The 19,682-nt window shown below is 37.5% G+C and overlaps 1 protein-coding gene across 2 annotated transcripts in view; it reads left to right on the forward strand.

Moving 5' to 3' along the window:
* The first annotated feature begins 7,456 nt into the window (after positions 1-7,456).
* The window catches only part of kif26ba (kinesin family member 26Ba), a 95,026-nt gene continuing 82,800 nt past the window's right edge, over positions 7,457-19,682 (forward strand). For both annotated transcript variants that reach the window (XM_084097508.1, XM_084097509.1), the window contains exons 1-2: positions 7,457-7,893; positions 8,137-8,526. In XM_084097508.1, coding sequence (XP_083953634.1) covers positions 7,837-7,893; positions 8,137-8,526 — 447 coding nt within the window. In that variant the 5' untranslated portion in view covers positions 7,457-7,836. The remainder of the gene's footprint in view (positions 7,894-8,136; positions 8,527-19,682) is intronic.

Raw genomic sequence — 19,682 nt, forward strand, 5'->3', positions numbered from 1 at the left:
TTCCATAATTGATTCTTGCTATTGTTCATCACTGTGAAGCTGCTTTTACACAATTTTATATAAAACGCTATAGAAATAAAAGTGACTTGATATAAGGCAGTTGAAGACCCAAAAAAAGAAAGAAAAATAATCAGATGGCTCCCAAACTCATTGGAGGGTCTCACTGTCAGATTCAGCAGTGACATGTGAATAATTTCATAATGGCTCAGAAAGCACTGATAAAGGAGTAAGTAACTTCAAAAGGACCTTAGATGACCTGTTTAATTTATTTCATTTTTTAACTTCAGTTACAAGTGAAAATGTCACAAAAATTCAGCCATTTTTTCCTGCTAAAGCGTTGTCATGCGTTTAGCAGTCTTTAGATGTTATGGAGTTTACATTTTAAAGAGACATGACAACTAACTTAAAACAGGCTTCAGTCACATGAATCATTGTAAATAATTAATTCATGGAATTTACCGTATCCTAACTGTGTGGATTTAATCAGATTTGTCTTTGTTATCTTTAATAAAATTAAAATATCTTGGCCTTATCTGGGTCCAGGGGGTCCTGGAAAAGCAGAATGTTTCATGAATTTCAAGCTATGCAACAGATTTCATTTAATATGTGCTAGAGATTTGTATTGCAACCAACTACTGTTTTTTTTTTAATCTGTTAATACAAGTTTGATTACAATTTTTAATCTGTCATATATAGTATTTTCATTACTGTACAAAAAAATAAAATAAACTTGACAACTGATTTTGTTTTTAAACAATACCCTGATGTAGAATTGAACCAATTTTCTAGTACACTTACTTAAAAATTAAGTTATAGCAAGTGCACTTTTAATGTGTGATATCCCTGTTTCTTTTTTTACTAAAAAGTATTTTTTATAAACTCATTTTTAATAATTTGTTCAAATATTAAGAATGCATAACTTTTGTCTCTTGCTTTTTTTGTTTGTTTCAAAGACAAAAGAAAATGAAAAAGACCTCATTCAAACATAAACTTGTCTTATGCTTTATTTATTGTGTCCAATTGTGTGACGCAATTTCCTTTGGTATGACAAACAGAAAAGAAATAAGTTACAATAGTACATAGATTACTGAGAAAAATGTTTAGTAACACAATATTATAAAAGTAAAATTTTATAAATAACCTCATGTTTTGTTAAAATGTCTCTACATTTCACATCAGTAAGAGAAATTATACTGTGTTTTTAAACCTTTTGCTGTTTTTGACATAATCAGGACAAATCAATAATGATTCATAATATTTTACATCTTTGTCTTAAAGATTTTACATTATAAATAGATTTAAAGGAATAAAACCTGTTATTTGATATCATGTTCTCTCCATTACTTGATGATATGTGAGCGAGCAGCATCTGGTGGTTCCATCACAATGAGGTACAAATTCAAAAGGCACTCTTACTGTTCCTCACTTTTGCATAAGTTGCATAAGTTGCTTTGGGTTAAAGAGTCTCCAAAATGATGAAATATAAAAATTAATTTCAGATTTGCTTTTACTGGCTGGGTGGACACCTAGAAAAAACTAAATGGAGCTCTGACACCAGGGTGGATGAAATGGGGAGCTCTGATATCTGGACAGATGTGGCAGGAACACCTGGAGCAGTCATGACATGAACCCCTGCCACTGGGGCAGACGAGATCTGGCATTTGAACAGCGTCTGATGCAGCCGTGACAAAAACTTCTAGGACCAGGCAGTCATGACAGGAATCATAACAGGAAACTTGGAGACAAGGATATCTGAGATTGAGGTGACCTTGAGACAACAACAGGAGCCTTTGGAGTGCCAGTGGCAGGAATCACTGGGGCAGCCAAAACTGGGAGTACTGGCGTCGGGGCGGTAGAGACGGAGAGCTCTGAAGCAGCCATGGCAAGAAACCAGGGCTGGCAGTGGCAGGAACCTCTGAGTGACTGGATTGAGCAGACATGAGGTTGCCATCGCAGAAACTTTTCAAGTGGCCATAGCAGGAATCTCTGAGGTTGGACCAACGCAGCAGGGAGCTCTGGGACCGAGGTGACATTGCAGAGAGCTTGGAGATGGGGGCCAGTGAAGGCACCTTCTGTGACAGCCGTAACAGGAACCTTTGGCACTTAGACAGACGAGTTCTTGCTTTCGAATGGCCACGGTACCTCTGAAGTGGCATTAACAGGCACATCTGGCCATGACAGATGTCTGGGAGCTTGTATACGGGAGATTCTGAACTAAAACAGCTTAGGCTGATGACTGAAGGAATTACTGGAAACTCTGAGGCAGTAATGACTCAAACCTCTGGGCCTGGACGGAGATGACTGGGAGCTTTAAAACCAGAGTGGCTGAGATGCCTTTTGGTGCTTGCTTGCTGTTAAAGATTTTACATTATACATAGATTTAAAAGTTATTTGATATCATTTTCTCTCCATTACTTGATGATACGTGAGTGAGCAGCATCTGGTGGTTCCATCACAATGAGGTACAAATTCAAAAGGCACTTACTCTAAATCACTCTTACTATTTCTCGCTTTTACTTACCTGCATAAGTTGCTTTGGGTTATAGAGTCTCTAAAATGATGAAATGTAAACATTAATTTCAGATCTTTTTACTTCAGATATGCTTAGACAGACGGCTCTGGCTTGGGCCTTTGCAGGAACATCTGTGAAGGCAAAGACACCGTTGAGATGCCTGTGGCAGGACTGGCATTGAGGAGGCAGAGACTGACAGGACTGGAGCATCCATAGTGGAAACCTCCAGCTCTAGCATCAAGGTGGTCGAGAAGGAAGCTCTGACATTGTGGAGGTGGAGACAGACAACTCTGGCATCTGGACAGTTGTGGCAGGAACCTCAGGAATGGAGTGGCCATGATGGGAAAAACAAAAAGGTGCAACCAAAAGAAGGTACATATACAGTATGTACATATCCCTCCGGGAGCAGTACCGCCAGACGCAAATACTGCTCCCTCAAACCAAGGTGCAAGACGCTACGCTACACAAGGCTTGCTCTCCCCGCAAGACGCAAAGGTGAGAGGAGGGATGGAAGCGCCTCCCATTGCAGCCCGCAAGACGCTAAGCTACACAAGAGACGCCAACTGGAGTGGCCTTATGCAGTGACCTGAAAAAGAGAACAGATCTGACTAGGCAAATTCTTCCTATGGGAAAATAAACTTTTTTTTTTAGCCGATATTAGGTTCACTACCTTAAACCAGTTGTAGGACAGGATTAGCCCCAGACTAAGTCGCCGACTTGGTTTTTCCCGCAAGAGAGCCCAGAGCAGACGACAGCATTCTTTGCAGGAAGACGGGAGGGATGTCTGATTATTACCTTAAACTTTACATCTACTCTATTTGATCATGTTAAGATGTTTTCTATGATTGTGAATGATTAATTCTAGATCTCACCTTAACAGGCCGGGTTTGCATTAGTGCATAACTCATCACTGGAGTAAAAGTGCCAAACTGCAGCTTTGCGTGACAATACATACCAGAGTATGACCTGTACGCCGAACTCCTCAGCATGTCCCCACATCCGAAGTCAATCAGCTTGACTTCGGATGTCTCGCTGTTAATAAGTAGGTTATCCAGTTTAATGTCACGGTGGAGAACTCCGCGAAGGCAGCACACGTTCGCAGCGTGAACCGCCTGCCTCATGATATGCCGTGCCTTCTCTTCATCGAGTCTTCCACCGTGACGCCTCATGAACTGTGCCAGACTCTCACAGGGAGAGGGACATTCGAGGACCATAACAAAGTGGGCAGGGTGGTCCTGCCAGTCCAGCAGCCTAATGATCTCTGGCACGCTGGGACCTTCATTCACCAGGAGGGTGAGGGCGATCTCTTTTGGAAGGGGGTTTGGATGATCAGGCTAGAATACAAACGTTTTAAGGTGGTTTCCCAAGAAGGGATTTGTCATTAAATGTGTCTGTGATTGAAGTAAATGTGAAATGTTTTATATTGTTTATGTAGTGTAATGTACTTACAATTAATAAACATTTTGTGTCCTTGGTCTTCGTGACATATTTCAAAGCCACCTAATGAAAAAAAATTGAAAAGATACTCTAAGAGGACTTTGAGTAAAAGATGGCGCTAAGACAGGGCAAACATTTGCTGGCTTGATAATGTATTTTGACTTACTTTAAGATCATCATCCAAGCGTCTTCCTTCGTACACCACACCAAAACCACCTTTCCCCAGCTGATCACCAATACTGTAGCGGCTGAAGATGTAGTCTGAGATAAATTCTCATAAAATGTCACAGAAGTGGGAGGACTGTCTTGTGACGTTTGAAATTTCATATGATTATTCATTTGAATTAATTGATAGAGACTATATTGAATATTTAGAGTTTATGCTAAAGATCTCATCATGGCATCGATGTGGATTTTGGTATAATATGTACTGATGTGTATTTGATATTGTGTGTGATAGTGTTGATTGTATGAGTTTTTGCATGGTCAAAGTAGAGATCTAGCCATTTATATTATTAGATAGTCGTGTCATTTACCATCACTACTTCTTCCTGCCCATGCTACCTTCCTCTTCTCTCCCTCATCCTGCAGATGCTTCACCTCTCCCTGACCTGAGCTGCTCTCTGGAGGCTGTTTTTTGGCAGCTCTGAAGAAAGAGGGCAGCCTCCTCCACCACTTCTTCCTCTTTCTTCTCTCCTGCACTCTCCCTGACTCCTTCCTCTCCTCCTCCTCTGCCTTCTTCTCCTTCTCTCTCCATCAACCTCATCAACTCCTCCTCAACTTCCTCCTCCTCACCCCCCCTCCATCACCCTCCTCTCTTGGCTTCCCTCACCAGCATCAACAGGGGTCTCGCGAGGATTATTGATTCCCTTACAGCCCCATCAATAAAATTTAGTATTGAAAATGTATATTTTAAAAATAAAACATGGATAGAATACAAAACATATTTTACAGAATAGATATAGAATTTTTTTTATAAAAAATATTTTTCTAATCATAGTCAAGATTTTTTTTTTTTTGGCTGAATGGAACATTTTATTATTAATAGAAGTTGCTGCTGTTAATATTTTTGTCTGTTTTAAAATGAAAACAATAAATATATATAATTCAAAAGACTAATGAAGGCATATGACTCGTTTTGGTAACTTGTTATCTAACGCAGTGACATTCCTACATGTGGCCAAACTTCTGTAGCCGTCAGTGTATTTGGCACGTTGTTAGTTTCTCCAGTAGAGGGCGTCTATTTAACATGTAGCCTAATATGTTCAGATTTGTATTTTATCGTATATTTGGTTTTACTGTGAAATGTTTATTGGTGTAAATCTCTTCTTTATCATATTAAAATGATTTTACTGTGTGAGTGAAATCGTGGCAGTGCCCTTTACAGTCAACTCTTTGCAAACTGTTCATTCAAACCCACATGCAAATGCAATCACTCTCATTATAAAAATGATAATATATGTATTTATAACTATATACTATTTAAAACAGGCTTGCATAAAAACTGGCCTTTGTGTTGATCAGGAATAAAGAATATATATTACAAAGAGATAAGCTACTATTCTTGCAGACAAAGCAGGAGACCCAAAAAGACAACCATGGCAAAAGAAGCAGGTGACCGACTAAGCAAAATTTCAGAAAAATTATGACACTATTGTCTTCTAGAGCTGCTGAATCTCCATAGTTGAGTTTCCATAATTGATTCCGCTATTTGTCTGGTCATCACTGTGAAGCTGCTTTGACACAATCTGTATTATACAAAGCGCTATAGAAGTAAAGATTACTTGATTTGACTTGATATAAGGCAATTGAAGACCCACAAAAAGCACATGACTTCAAAATACATTGAAATGTCTCAGCAAAAAAAAACAAAACAAATTACCTGTTTAATTTATTTCATTGTTTATCTTCAGTTACAAGTGAAAATGTCACAAATCATCATTAGCCTACTGAGCAATGGTGCTAACTGCAAAAAAACTGGTTTTGCAAATGAGTTTCAAATGCTTAAAATAATTTCATGTATTTTGGCTTATTTTCCACATTTCTGGTCACAACATAAAGGTTTGATGCCATGAGTCAGTTTTAATGACTTTGTAAAAATTATAATTAAATTAAAATCAAATTTAAAATTTTATTAAAAATGAATGGTCATTTACTTATTTCTTACTGTTAGTTAGAGTCTCTTACGAAGCAGTGTGTTGTAGGAGTGGAGGTTCAGAAGGTTTTTAGATGTGAGCAGTAGGTGGCGCTACTTACCCATGCTTACAAAATGTCTCTTCAAATTCAGAAAACAACTAACTCAATACTGGCCATTTCTTTTTCATGCCAATGCAAAACAACATTTGATCAATTAAGAAACACAAATACTGAAAAAATTACTTGCAAATGTTTGTTCTTAGTTTCATAATAAACTTCAGTAGTTCAAATGACATGTTTGCAGTATAAGTAATTGAAGATTTTACAATTATTGACCCGGCACACTTTTCATCACAATATTTTCATTTAGCCTACTACACTGTAAAAAATAAATAAAATAAAAATAAATAATTAAATAAATAAATAAAATTGTACAATCAACTTGGGTGTGTTAAGTCTTAAAAAATTAGTTGATTCTTGTATTACATAAAAAAGTTGAACATTGCTTAACTTATAAGTTAAAGCAATGTAAAAAGATATGATTAACTTATTGATCATATAATTTTTACAATGTAATTATTATATATAATAAATAAACAATTTGTACTGATGTATGAACTATTTTTAAATATATATATATATATATATTACGTTAATAGTGTGCTATATAGCAGTTTTTCTGTTTTTTTTGTTTTTTGTCATTCTTTGTATTGATTGCATCTGCATTTTAAACATTTTTTTAAAAGTCTTGAACCACCATTACAGTGTATGTTTTTTATTATTAATTTTGCACATAAGTTTACATACGTTTCAACAGCGTTTTCAAACAGCGTTTTTAAATAACCACAGAAGTTAGATTAGGCTACAAGTCATGATGCGGTAAATATGTCCACGAGCAATGCGCGTTCACCTGATGAAGTAACCATGACAACTGTTCGCTGCTTGGGCACTTTCGGTTAAGATCGGTGTTGGACATGCATCAACAAAAAGACGTTGTCAAGTGTTGTCATTATTTATTTATGTCTAAAATACATTTTCACGTATGAACCACAAAAATATAGTTCGTGTTTAGTTTAATAAAAAAAATAAAAAAATGTTGCTCGAGCAGAACAGCTCTGCTTAGAATTTCCTTTAAATAAAATAAAAAACCGAACCCCTAAAAGTCATTCAGTAATTAAACTAAAATTGACTCAATAAATTGAATTAATATTTTCCTTAAATCGTTCGCTTTAGTTGTAGTTTAGTTTCTCGTGTGGAAAACAATACACACCCACATGTCAGTCATAAGATCTCGGACACGCTATTCGCTGAGGGGCGCGGAGGGGGCGTGGCCAGTCTACCCAGAGACAGATGTGTGCGCTCCTCTGGAGTGAGAGCAGTGCAGAGATCAGTCCTCAAACAGAGCCTGATCTACTGATCTACAGCCTGCGCCTCACACAAGTCCATGTGCATGGGAAAATGCGCCTGTGCTGGGATGCTGTGAAACCTAACGCACTCCACATGGATTCAGAATATCAGAAAGCATAAAAGAAAGAACTGGATTTATCCACTGTTGGACGTTTCAGATTGGACCATCTGTTATTCATATTCCACTGTGGAAGATGGATAGATGTCTGCATGGTACTAGTCGCTGAGACTGGACTTCAGAAGGACTGCTGAACTGACCAGAGATTGATTTACGGATCTTTTGGTTGTGGATGTAACAGGGAGCACAGTTTGGCTATTTCATCAGTCCCTCTGCAGGCTTAATCATGACCTCTCTAACAGGGAATAAAGACCGATCTGGGACCAGGAGTAGAAAACATGGGGTAAGATGTAGTATTATCATTATCATCATCATTATAATTTATTATTAGACTTGTTTTCTGTATTATGAGCACATTCTTGGCAATAAATTATTTTCAAGTGTGGAAAAGCAGCAACAACAAACTAATTGTAATGTCAAAGTCAATATACAAATTATTTAACCACTTTTTACATTTATCATGTATGTAATCCAGACACATTAATGTTTCAATCACTGTTTTTCATTCTACTATAATTTCTTGCAGATGACCGATTCATCCCCTACGAAGTCAGCATCATTCTCTCCTGAAACCTGGTACCGAAAGGCTTATGAGGAGTCCCGGAGCGCCAGCCGCCCGGTCCCTGAAGGTGCCGGCTCCATGCCTGGGTCCTCTGGAACCCCTTCCCCCGGATCAGGAATATCATCCCCGGGCTCTTTCTCCGGTTCACCTGTTACTGTATCTCCTGGAATCAGTACCGGTTCGCCCGGTTCCTTAGGCGGATCTCCAGGGTTCGGCACTGGTTCTCCAGCCTCGGGGAGCGGGAGCTCACCTGGTTCTGAACGGGGGATCTGGTGCGAGAACTGCAACGCTCGGCTGGTGGAGCTGAAGAGGCAGGCATTAAAACTACTAATTCCCGGACCCTACTCTAGCAAGGTAGGCTGACAGATACCAAATCATGTAAGAATATTCCGAAATCAGTTTTTGACTTAATACATCATGCAGATACAAATTAAATCAGATAGTCTATCCATGCTGACGTGTGATAGTCCTAGATAACTCATTTGTTGCAGTGCGTAATTTTGGACACAGTACTCACAAATCTTGGATATGGCTAGGTATGCACAGAAACCAATACTTAATATTTAAAGCGTGCTTCTATTAGAATAAAATTTGTGTCTTGCATTACAATTAATCGATTTGTTACCTTGTCATATGTTATAAAATATATAAAGAGAAAGAAAACCAGTAGCTTTGCATTAAACTGTGTTTAAGTGTTGCACATGAGGGGTGGAGTGAGACACTGCAGCATGTTGCAGATCCTCTATATTGCAGCGCGAGTCTGAGATCATGATCAGCTTGGCCAAAGGGGTGCATTTATTGCTGACTAACAGTCTTTTTGAATTACGAAGACTGTAAAGTGAAACAGATTGTGTAAAGAAACACGTCATACCATGATGTGGCTTTAGTGGAGAGCGTGAGCGCGGAAAGAAGCGCATTTATGATTAACTATCCATAGCTTTGGACACCTGAGTTAGTACTGCTGCAGTACTAGGTGTGGATTCCACAATAGTTTAAACCATAAGAATAGAGTAGCCTATACGTAAATATGCAGTGCGTAATTGGATGCATGTGTGCGTAATATCAAGTTTTTACCGTGTGCTCAGGCAGCACGGTTCATTTTCAGCAACTAATACCGGGATCTGTGTATAAACAGACCAGATGTATGATTTACACAAATAAATAAATAGTGTACAGACAAACCATACTTTTTTATGTTATTGATCAGTGGTTTTGTTTGCGTCCCATGGAAACCAAAGCAGAGTTGGTCCAATAATGATCCATTAAGAACAGGGGGCGCTGTGCTGTCACAAACAATGTGATATAGAGATTCAGTAACAGCATATTATACCATGTTATCACTTTTGCGTTGTGCGCATTAATATAAATAAATAAATAAATTAATAAATAAATAAATATGTAAAGAGATAGATAGATAGATAGATAGATAGATAGATAGATAGATAGATAGATGCCCCATCTCAAATATTTGGTAATGTTAAGAACTGCATGATCACAGTTGCAATGCTTTCAGTTTAAGCTACAAACATATGGTATCCATTATGTTCATCATTTCGATAATTGCACCGATTATCCTTTCGAGAAAAAAAACTGTCCCTCACAAGTCCAAAACATCACATCTGCATTTACATCTCCTCATCATGCACTTTATAAGTTGATGTCAGACCTAATATAATTGCCATAATCTAAAAGTAGCATTTTGCTGTTTTTAAAGAGCACCATTGATCTGGTGTGGCCGTGGCTCGTGTTTCAGACCTGCTGTTGGTCTCCAGATTTTATGGCCAGTTCTGCCAGCTGCAAGTGACCTGGAGATGCCCATTAAAATAAGCGGGAGGAGGAGGGGGCTGATGGGAAGGATTGGGGATCACGGGAGAGCAGGGTGGTCATGAACACGCTCTTTAAGCCAGAGGCGATTTTTAAGGAGACATGACTGAGTGTTTGGGATTTTCTCTGTAGGATCTTCACCCACATGCTGATTAGTGAGTGTTGAGACATGAACTGAAGGGTAGAGCCTCATTGTGATATATGATCCTTCTGGACAACTTACAATACGCTGCGTTCCATTGCATTATGGAAGTAATAATGTCAAATTTTTTCCTTCAAAGAAAGTGCAATAGCACAGAGGGAGGTGATAAAAATGGACTTTTCAGCAGTCTCACTTAGCCAGACCTTCAGACTAACGGCAGAAGGTCTGGACTAAATAGCAGCTTTCATTTAATCTAAAGCAACCGATCACAGTTCGTTTTGTTCATCGTCATGTTTAGGGTTGGTGTAAAGTTGATGTCCTTACGATAACAGAACGGCGTGCAAATCATTCAAGAATAAAGTGCAGGTTTACTGCAACACTGGTGCTGTGAACTTCACATTGAAAATCCAGCGTTTAGTTGATCCTGATAAGCGCTCATTGTCACAGTTGTAAACACGACAGCTTTCTTCTTCCATGAGGGGGTTTGGCTTTGTTTCCATGTGGACCGTTAAAGAATGCGACACACAAGTCTCCCGGAAATCTTGGAGAATTCAACCAATCAGATGACGGCTTTGAAACATCTAAAGTGTTTCCCATTTTGTGTGCCATATGCATCAGACGTCTAGCCAACGGTCTGTTCCCGTGACAATTGAGGCTGAGACTAAAGCAAACAAAACTCAAAAGTTTGATAGTTAAACTGTTTAACAGTCGGTAAACTCAAGTGTGTAAAACATGGTAAATGATCCTCTGTTGGTAATCTTATACATGCAGAATAAATGTTAGCATAACATAGCATCATCTATCATTTTGGTTGCTAAAAGATTATTTGTTGACATTTGAACACAAAGCTGAAGTGTGAATATCCCGCATCCAACTGTGAGTAGAACACAGCAGTGGTATAGCTCACAGAACTTGTGCTGGGGTTCGTCCCCTGGGGTTCGTCTTTAGATTAAACCTGCTGGACTGAAGCATGTTCACACACAACTCCCGTTTCCAACAGAGCAGTGTTGCCACGGTAGCAACATGTTATGAGTGTGAGCTGCTTCATACATATTTCACATTTAATACTCGTTTTATGCCTCTCAGGTGAGCAAGGCATTATCATATAAAGAGGTCGCTTTTTTCACTTCGGACTAATAGGAATAGGAAAGGGTTGCTGACGTTGGCTCAATTCAGCAGCCGTTGTTACTGGTGGCTGGCTTTGTCTCGGGTGTAATGGTGTCACTAGGGCAAATATGAATACAGCTCAGTGATGAGAGAACAGAATATGCATGGCCCTGCTGGATTTGGTGTGCTCATCACAGGTTACTTCTTGTTGGACGTGAATGTGAATAATATTTTGTGGCTTTGCAGATTGTGACCTGATAGCTGCTTAGAACAATGGAGGACTGTTGACAGTCAATCCAAGTAAAAGCTGTTTATAGGTTGAGATTGCTTGGATTCTCAACAACATAGTCCGTTAATTTCTATTTTTTACACCTGAATGTCTCACAGCAGGTAATGGTTAGCCTTAAAAACCTGCTCTTTTTGTAGGTATGAAATGTTGAAAGGTTTTATTTTCACACAGAGATGTATTACAGCTTGAAGCAGGGCCGCGGGAAGAGGTTTTAGGTTGGGGGTGCTGATTTTTTTTTTTTTTTTTGGGGGGGGGGGGGGCGTCACTACTTTTGAATAAGAAACAATATCAAGACTATAAAACTCTCAAAAAACGCGCACTCAAACCACCTGACTGCACATCACATTTTTGACTTTATTGATTCTGCTTTTATTCGTAATGCAATGGACCGGTCAACGGGACATAAATTAATCCTTAAAGAATGGGACTTTATGGGACATTTGCACAAAAATAATAACTTACTGTAGCCTATTTTATAAGTCGCTCCGGAGTCGCATATCAGTCAAAAAATGCGCCACGAGGAAGAAAAAAACATATACACTGGACTAAGTCGCATTTTTTTTGAAATTTATTTCACACAAAAAAAAATAACGTTACAGACAGTTCTCCGCTACGGACGTGAGCGCTCTAAAGCGGCACTAAAATAATGTTTTAAAACTTTCACAGACACCTCAAACTGAAAGCACAAAGCCTGTCTTTAAATTTAATTTCGTTTTGTATTAATTGTATCTTAATTTTAATCGATTCAAATTGTCTGGATTTAATAAATAAGAAGTAAATATAGGCTATTAGAAAATAGATAATCAGGACACGGAGGCGCTGGCGAACCTGGAGCTCGTCTCATAAATTAACCGAAACTCAGCGTAGGCCTATAAGGTAGCCTATTGCCTCACAGACCTGAGACATAGCTTGAAATGTCTACTTTTAAGCAGAACAATTCAAAACGAAAGAAAACAGACTGCGCTGCTTATGTAATTCGTATGAAATGTGCATTTCTCTCTGATGGCGCTGCGAAGATCGCGAGTCGTCAACTTCATCTTATAGCCGACAGACACTGACATAAAAAATAACTGTTTTATTAGTAAACAATTAAAATGTATCCTGCTATATTTTACATATTTGCCTGTTCCAAACACTGACAGTGGGGTTTTTGACTGGGTTTTTTTTTGTTTTTTTGAGCAGGTGCGGACAAATTCTTTCGACACACACACACACACACACACACACGCGCGCGCACACACACACACACACACGCACACAATATTACATAACACTCTGCGCTTATGTTTTAAAAAGATAATTTAACATATAAATAACAATTTTTAAATAGCCCACTTAAAGTGTTTATTACAAATAAATGACTAAATGCTAAAAATTAATAAATTTTAATGAACAAACATATGCGTTGCATTTACAATTCTGTGAAAACAGGGGGTGCTGCAGCACCCCCAGCACCCCCACTTCCCGCGGCCCTGGCTTGAAGCTTTTGCAAGGCTTTGAATTCAGTGGTTTTTGCCTCTTTTGAACAAGTATTGGACTTTAGGCTTTAAAGTCGTATACCCAGAGGAAACATGTCTCGGTAATACTTTAGTACAGGGTCCAATTCTCACTATTAACTAGTTGCTTATTAGCATGCTTAATGATATTGACTTTTAAAGCACATATTAATGCATTATTCTGCATGACCATATTCTACATCTATAAATCATGCCCAATACCTAAATTTAACAACTACTTTACTAACTATTAATAAGCAGTAATTAGGGGTTTATTGAAGCAAAAGTCCTAGATAACAGTTAGTTAATAGTGAGAATGGGACCCTAATCTAAAGTGTGATCGATGTTTCTTATAAAATGATTCAATTAAAAATCTCAAAACATGAGACATTTATTCACATACAATGAGAGTATAGAGCTATAAAATTAATATGGATAGAATATCTGAGATTATTTGGTCTTGGATTTATTTGGTCTGTTTATATTTTGATAGCAGAAAGCACAGTTTGAGATATTATTGAGCTTTCTTCTTAACTCGTTTTTTTCTCAGGAGAAGCAAAAATAGTTTCTCTATCTATTCTTATTGAATGTGAGAGACACAACCGAAATATTAAAGAGAACTCAATCGGTTACGCCTGCTGCTGAATGCCAACTTGAAGATGCTGTCGAATATTACAGTGATTTTTGTCTGTGCGTAATTCAACACTTTCTCAGATCAGTATGATGTCGAACAGCATCAATGACCCATAAACACTAGTTTTACAGTGCCAAATGCAGCAGATGTTTAAACTGTATTTTTGCAGAGTGGGTGGTTTGTTTTTTAGTGAAACCCAAAACTGTATTTCAAGAGCAACTGTCAACTGTCAACAACTGTCAGGTTGTTGCTGTGCCCCATAATAACTGCCAGCACTTCCTCCAAAGCATGAAGGCCTGTAATCCGACCCAGAACCAAGTCAGAGAAAACATTGTGAACATGGGCAATCGATCTCATAGTGATAAGCTGAACCAAGCCAGATCGAAGTTCTCCATGATCAAAGCAGAACTGCTTTGAAGGAGGATATACCGGCTGGTTCTGCAGATCTGTGGTGCTAGTTCACATTAGTCACTCGTGGCTTTATCACTGTGTGAAAATAGTTTAAGAGATTTCGACAGAATTGTGTAATGTACCTCTGGAGACCGGATGGTTTGATGTGTTGAATGTGTAGGGTTCAGTCCGCAGCTGCAGTTCTGAGGATTGTGTGCTCACCAGGAAAGTATTGCAAGCATGTACACAGTTATCTTAACCGTTATCCAGTAAATCTCACTAGATACCTTTGAAGACTAATTTGCATTGCCAGGGTTAAAATGCATATTGTTTTTTCATGGTGTCCAAATGAATGCATTTTGTGTTTGTTTAGTGGCCTTTTAAAAATTGAATTTCCATTTATTTTTCAAAGCTTTTTGCATACAGTTATTTACTATGACATTTCTGACTAAATGCCATGTAATGTCCTTTGTGCTCTGCTGACTGAAAGGATGATGAAAACTTAATATGAGAAGAAAAGTTCCTTAAGACTCCTAAAGATAAAATTAGAACACCAAACAATTTATGGGATTTGTGTTTCCCAAACTGGGGTTCGAATCATATCATGTTACCATTAAACGAGATCAGAGAACTGTGAATATGTGTTAAAATATTAAAACTGCAGGGTACAAATCTCAAGTAAATAATTTATTCCAAAGGGGTTTGGATGACAAAAAAGTTTGGGAATCCATGTAAGTGTTGTATCAACCTGAAGGGTTAAATCTTACCAGATACTGAATAGCTTAAACTCTATTCGCGTTCTGAGAGTTGTCATGACTGAATGTAAATAAATGGGCATGAAATACTGATTTTATTTCAATTATTTTATTGTGTATTGCATAAAGAAAGCATGACGTGAAGCCTAGTGTTTATTAACACATGTGCCCAAGCTCATTTATAAACAGTTGCAGTAAACCATATGTAAACTATCTCTCATTAGCAGTGCTAGTCAGCATGAACTCCACTTTACCCTTGTTGTCTTACACCGCTGTGATCTCTCATGCGGTCACTGGTTTTACACACATGTGGAGAGGGCCATTCGTTCTGCTTTTAACCTGAGAAGAGGCCTCTGCCCCCCTACCGACTAACTCATTTTTTTTAATTGCCCAACCACAACAGGACTGTTTCCTCCTCGGAGGTAGTAGATGTTGCTTGAGACCTCTTGCTTTGATGCTTTGAAGCCCTCCATCCTGGACTGAAAATTACACTAGAATACTAGATGAAAATGAATATATTTGCACAAAAAAAAAATCTATACAGTAAATGTTCAGGTCAGATTATTTTAGCTAGGCAAGTGTTTTGAAATTACTCAAACCACTTAACAGACTCCATTAAAATGTATTTATTTAATATAAATTTAGGTTATATTTTTATATTTTATATAATACATTATTTATATGTTCAAAATTAAGTTTGAAAATCTTCCATTGACAGCGTTACACTTTGAATTGTAATTGGTCTTCTTTCTTACATTTATTTGCATAATGAATTATGATTGGTCTTTCCTTTCTTCCATCTATTTATTTAACCCCTTAAGTGTCACCGTATATATATACACCGCCCATATATATTTAGAACAATAATATCTTAGTAAAAACCTAAAGTAATATTGACAAACTATATATCATTTGAAAGCTTCCAATGTCTAGTTTTCGTGGCTGTTTTTTAAAATAAATTACAGAGGAGCAGTAATTTTATCAATTTGCAATAAGAATATTTCATATTCATTAGGCGTGTTTAGGCCTTTATTTTGAAATAGAAAAAAACATGAAAAATCATGAAAGATTGGTAGAAACCTCAGTTTGTTTTCATGCCAAGAGTTCAAAAGATAACACCAATTGAATTTTATGAGGAAAAAAAGGTCTGAAAATGTTTTGAATATAAAAAAAAATATTATGGATTCTCAATTTGTGATGCGGCAGCGAGCTATAACGCACATATGTGCTCTTTTTATGTTTATTAGAGGTTGAAATCAAATCAAATACTGCCAAAACACCCATACTATTTCTGAATAGGATGTATACTTCATAAATTGTATGAAATTATGGAAATACATGGTTCAGATCACTCAAAACATATATGAAAATGGAGGCGCCCTTATATGGTCAGTAAGGAAGCTGGCTGTCCATCTAGTGAAAAAGTTTGGTACTGCGCCCAAATAAAATCATACTGAAAGCTCATTTTTTGAGATATCAACCTAAAATTTGGAACACAACTTGTTTAGATTTTTGGCTTTAATTTTCTAGCAGTTTTAGAGTAAAATATATTTTGTAATATATATATTTTATATAAAATATAAATAATTATATTTTTACATTGTACATTTTCATAAACTCAAACTTATATAACTTTTGTTTCACTGTCATAATTTATTTCACTTCTACAATAATCTGGCAAATGTCTTCTTTAAAACAAGACAAACCATATGTCTATATTCCAAAGCATTCTTGAATTACAACCATTTAAGTTTGTATAGTGATTTTTTTGTCTATGCGAAAAAAGGCAGTCAAAAGGTTAACACTATTATTTTGTTGTCGCGTAAGCATTGTTTTTCATTCAGGAAATCTTGTTTTGTCTTTTTGCCTTGTCCATTTGTCTATGTTTAATAAAAAATGACATGGTCTCCTCCATGGCAATAAATAGAGAAGCTTTTCTTTTAATTATTAATGCATGATCTCTATGTTGTTGACGGAAAAAGGCTTAAACCCCATATTTTAAAAGAAAACCTGAGGCACTTTACTTACTAGTGTTTTTGGCATGGCATGTAATCAGCTCAAGGAATTCAGAGAGATGATCAGATAGAGAATTTAGACGGAGGGGCTCCGTCGTTTGGTTGAGTTCAAGGGGAACGCACACCTTCTTGACACAAAGAGATGGGGGAAAAGAAAACAGATGGAGTCATTCATTCTAAAATGCCATGTTTTACAAGAGGTTTAAGTGCATTCCTCTGTAAAATCAACAAGGTTAAGAGGATGAGTGAGACCAGTATAGTGCAGACTGAGAGAAAAGCTGAGTTAATTATGCCGTGAATGACGAGAGAATCGTAAAGGTCAGGAGGACAGGAAGAAACAACCCAAGATGGTGTTAGATCAGCAGAGATGAATTTTACTGGAGCTTTCTTTTGTTTTCTGACATTCCAGCTGATCTAATGGTGGCCAGCTAGGCTGGGGGTGGGGGGGGGGGGTGTCTTGAAAAAGTAAACTGATAAAAACATCCTTTCCAATAAAATACTAAACATTTTTTCAGATAGTAGAGTTTAAAATATGTAAAAATTTGCCACAATAAAATGCATATTAGTTTTCATATTCACAACAGTGAATCACATTTATATTCATTTATCCGTCTCTCTGAGTTTTATCCCATTACTTTTATTTAACTCGAATTGTGCTCTGTCATTTTAAATAGTTTATCAGAGCATCAGAATCAGAATCATCAGAGCAGCCATGTTTAGAAGGTAATAAGTTCATTTAATAGTCAAAATTTGTTGGTTGCATCCGAAATCTCATATTCTCTTGTGTAGGTATTTGTATATAGTATGGATGTGTGTAGTATGAATGTAATCTGAACGTACTACATCCACAATGAAATCATTATCATGTGACCTACCAGCGTCAGTTGCGCTGCTTCACTTCCATTCACAAACCCTCTCCCGTGACCTCATGAGATAGTAGTCAAAGTGTCCATCATATGCACTCTTCAGAATCTTGTTGGGAGTAGTAGGTCATTTTGCCCACTTTTTTATGAGTACTGTAAATTCGGACATACTTCTTTTGTTTGTCACATAGTTTTTTTCGTCTACTATATAAGTATGCAATTTCGGATGCAGCAATTGTTTCTTGAAAAGATTTAAGCATACAATGTCCACACCATCACATAAAATAAAAGTGTTTATAGAAAAGCCATATTGTTGACTCTTAAATGATAATGTTAGGTGGCCATAACCTTGATAACCGGGAGAGTGGCAGCCATTTTGGTTTAAAATGTTACACCCCATTACATACATTACACCCATGACTTGAGGCCGATTAAAGTTGGGCTGCCTGTGCATATGGGTCAGAACACACACACGCACGCACGCACACACACACTGTTTTATGAGTCTTCATGTGTATACAACTGCTTTGTGTATGTGAGATACACTGCCTTTGGTTCTGTGAAATCCAAAATTACACAGCAAATGATCTGATCATCCATGGTTGTCTAAAAAAGATTTGCAAGAGGAAGGGTTAAATGCACACTGTTTTTATTTGCCCTTGATGGGTTTTGACATGTAGACAGGCTTGTGAAAGTTGAAAGTGGTATCATGATTTGCTGGAGGTCATACAGAAGAACAGAGTAGCTCGTTATTATGAATAAAGAACTGAATTAACCTCCAGATGAGCTCTATCACGTGTCCAAATTATGATGTAGCACAGCGCTTTGTGGGATGTCAGGACAATGTCACCTTGCCTATTTCATCTCTATTGCATGCACCAGTGGACCAGTACCTAGCAACACACAGTCAGGTTCATCACACACATATTCACAGGGAAAAAAGACTACCTTCATATCAATAGACTTAGTTATTTCACAACCATGAGGTATTATTTTTCTACTTGCTAATGCTAATCAGAGACAGGTACTGTAGTATAGGCGCAATGACATCTTGGATCTTATTGGATAGATGTTGAACTCAACAATAGATTTGTTGAGTTCAGATTTTTATATTTTGGGTCTGTTTTCCTGGGAAAAAAAACAACAACATTATATATCGTACATACTTTTTTCCCCCCAGAGGTTTGGATTAGACTAGCATGAAGATGAACTTAATGCTAATAGACATAGACTAAAAGCCACTAAACTCCAATTTGGTTTTATTCCAATTATTTGTCAGTCATTTTTTGCATTAAGCTATAACTTGGCAGATTGCTTTTAAGACCTGTTCTTTCGCTCTCTTTTCTCTGTAAATCAAGTTTTCCTCTCCTTTACTCGCTCTCTGTGTTTCCCTGTCCTATCTTTTTACCTCTCAGGTTGAAGTAATTAGTCGCAGGTTTTCTGAACAGCACTGCAGAGCACAGTAACCTTGAGCTGAGGGGAATGTGAGGGAAACGAGAAGCGAGAGCAGAGGCAGAGAACACTCTCAGACCTGAAGATTTGGGTCTGGGGTCTCAGAAGATGGATTACCTGCACAGCACAGAACAATTTATCAATGTCAGAGAGCGAAAAAGAGAGGGAGAGAGAGGGAAATGGGGGTGAGGAAAGAGTGAGTGGAAGCAGAAAACTGGCTCATGGGAGGTCTGGCTCGATTCAAATCTAGATTCTTGAAAATTTACTGCACATACTCTACAGACACGAAAACGTCATTTAGTCACAGCACTACTAGGCTGCACTATTACTCAATGACAGTTTTCTATTGCATTTTAGAAGTCTGCTACCATACTTTGCTGAACATATTGCCCCAGTTTCAAACTCTGAATGTCCAAATCTGTAATTAATAATGGATTTCTGTGTGCAAGCTTGGGTAAATTCAATTTAGTTTGTTAGGAACATCCAAATAGACAACTATTTCCTATGACGTAAATTGAAATTGGATTTCAGTTTCCCAAATTA

This window comes from Abramis brama (genome assembly GCF_963993115.1).
Source record: "Abramis brama genome assembly, chromosome: 21".
Taxonomy (NCBI): Eukaryota; Metazoa; Chordata; class Actinopteri; order Cypriniformes; family Leuciscidae; genus Abramis; species Abramis brama.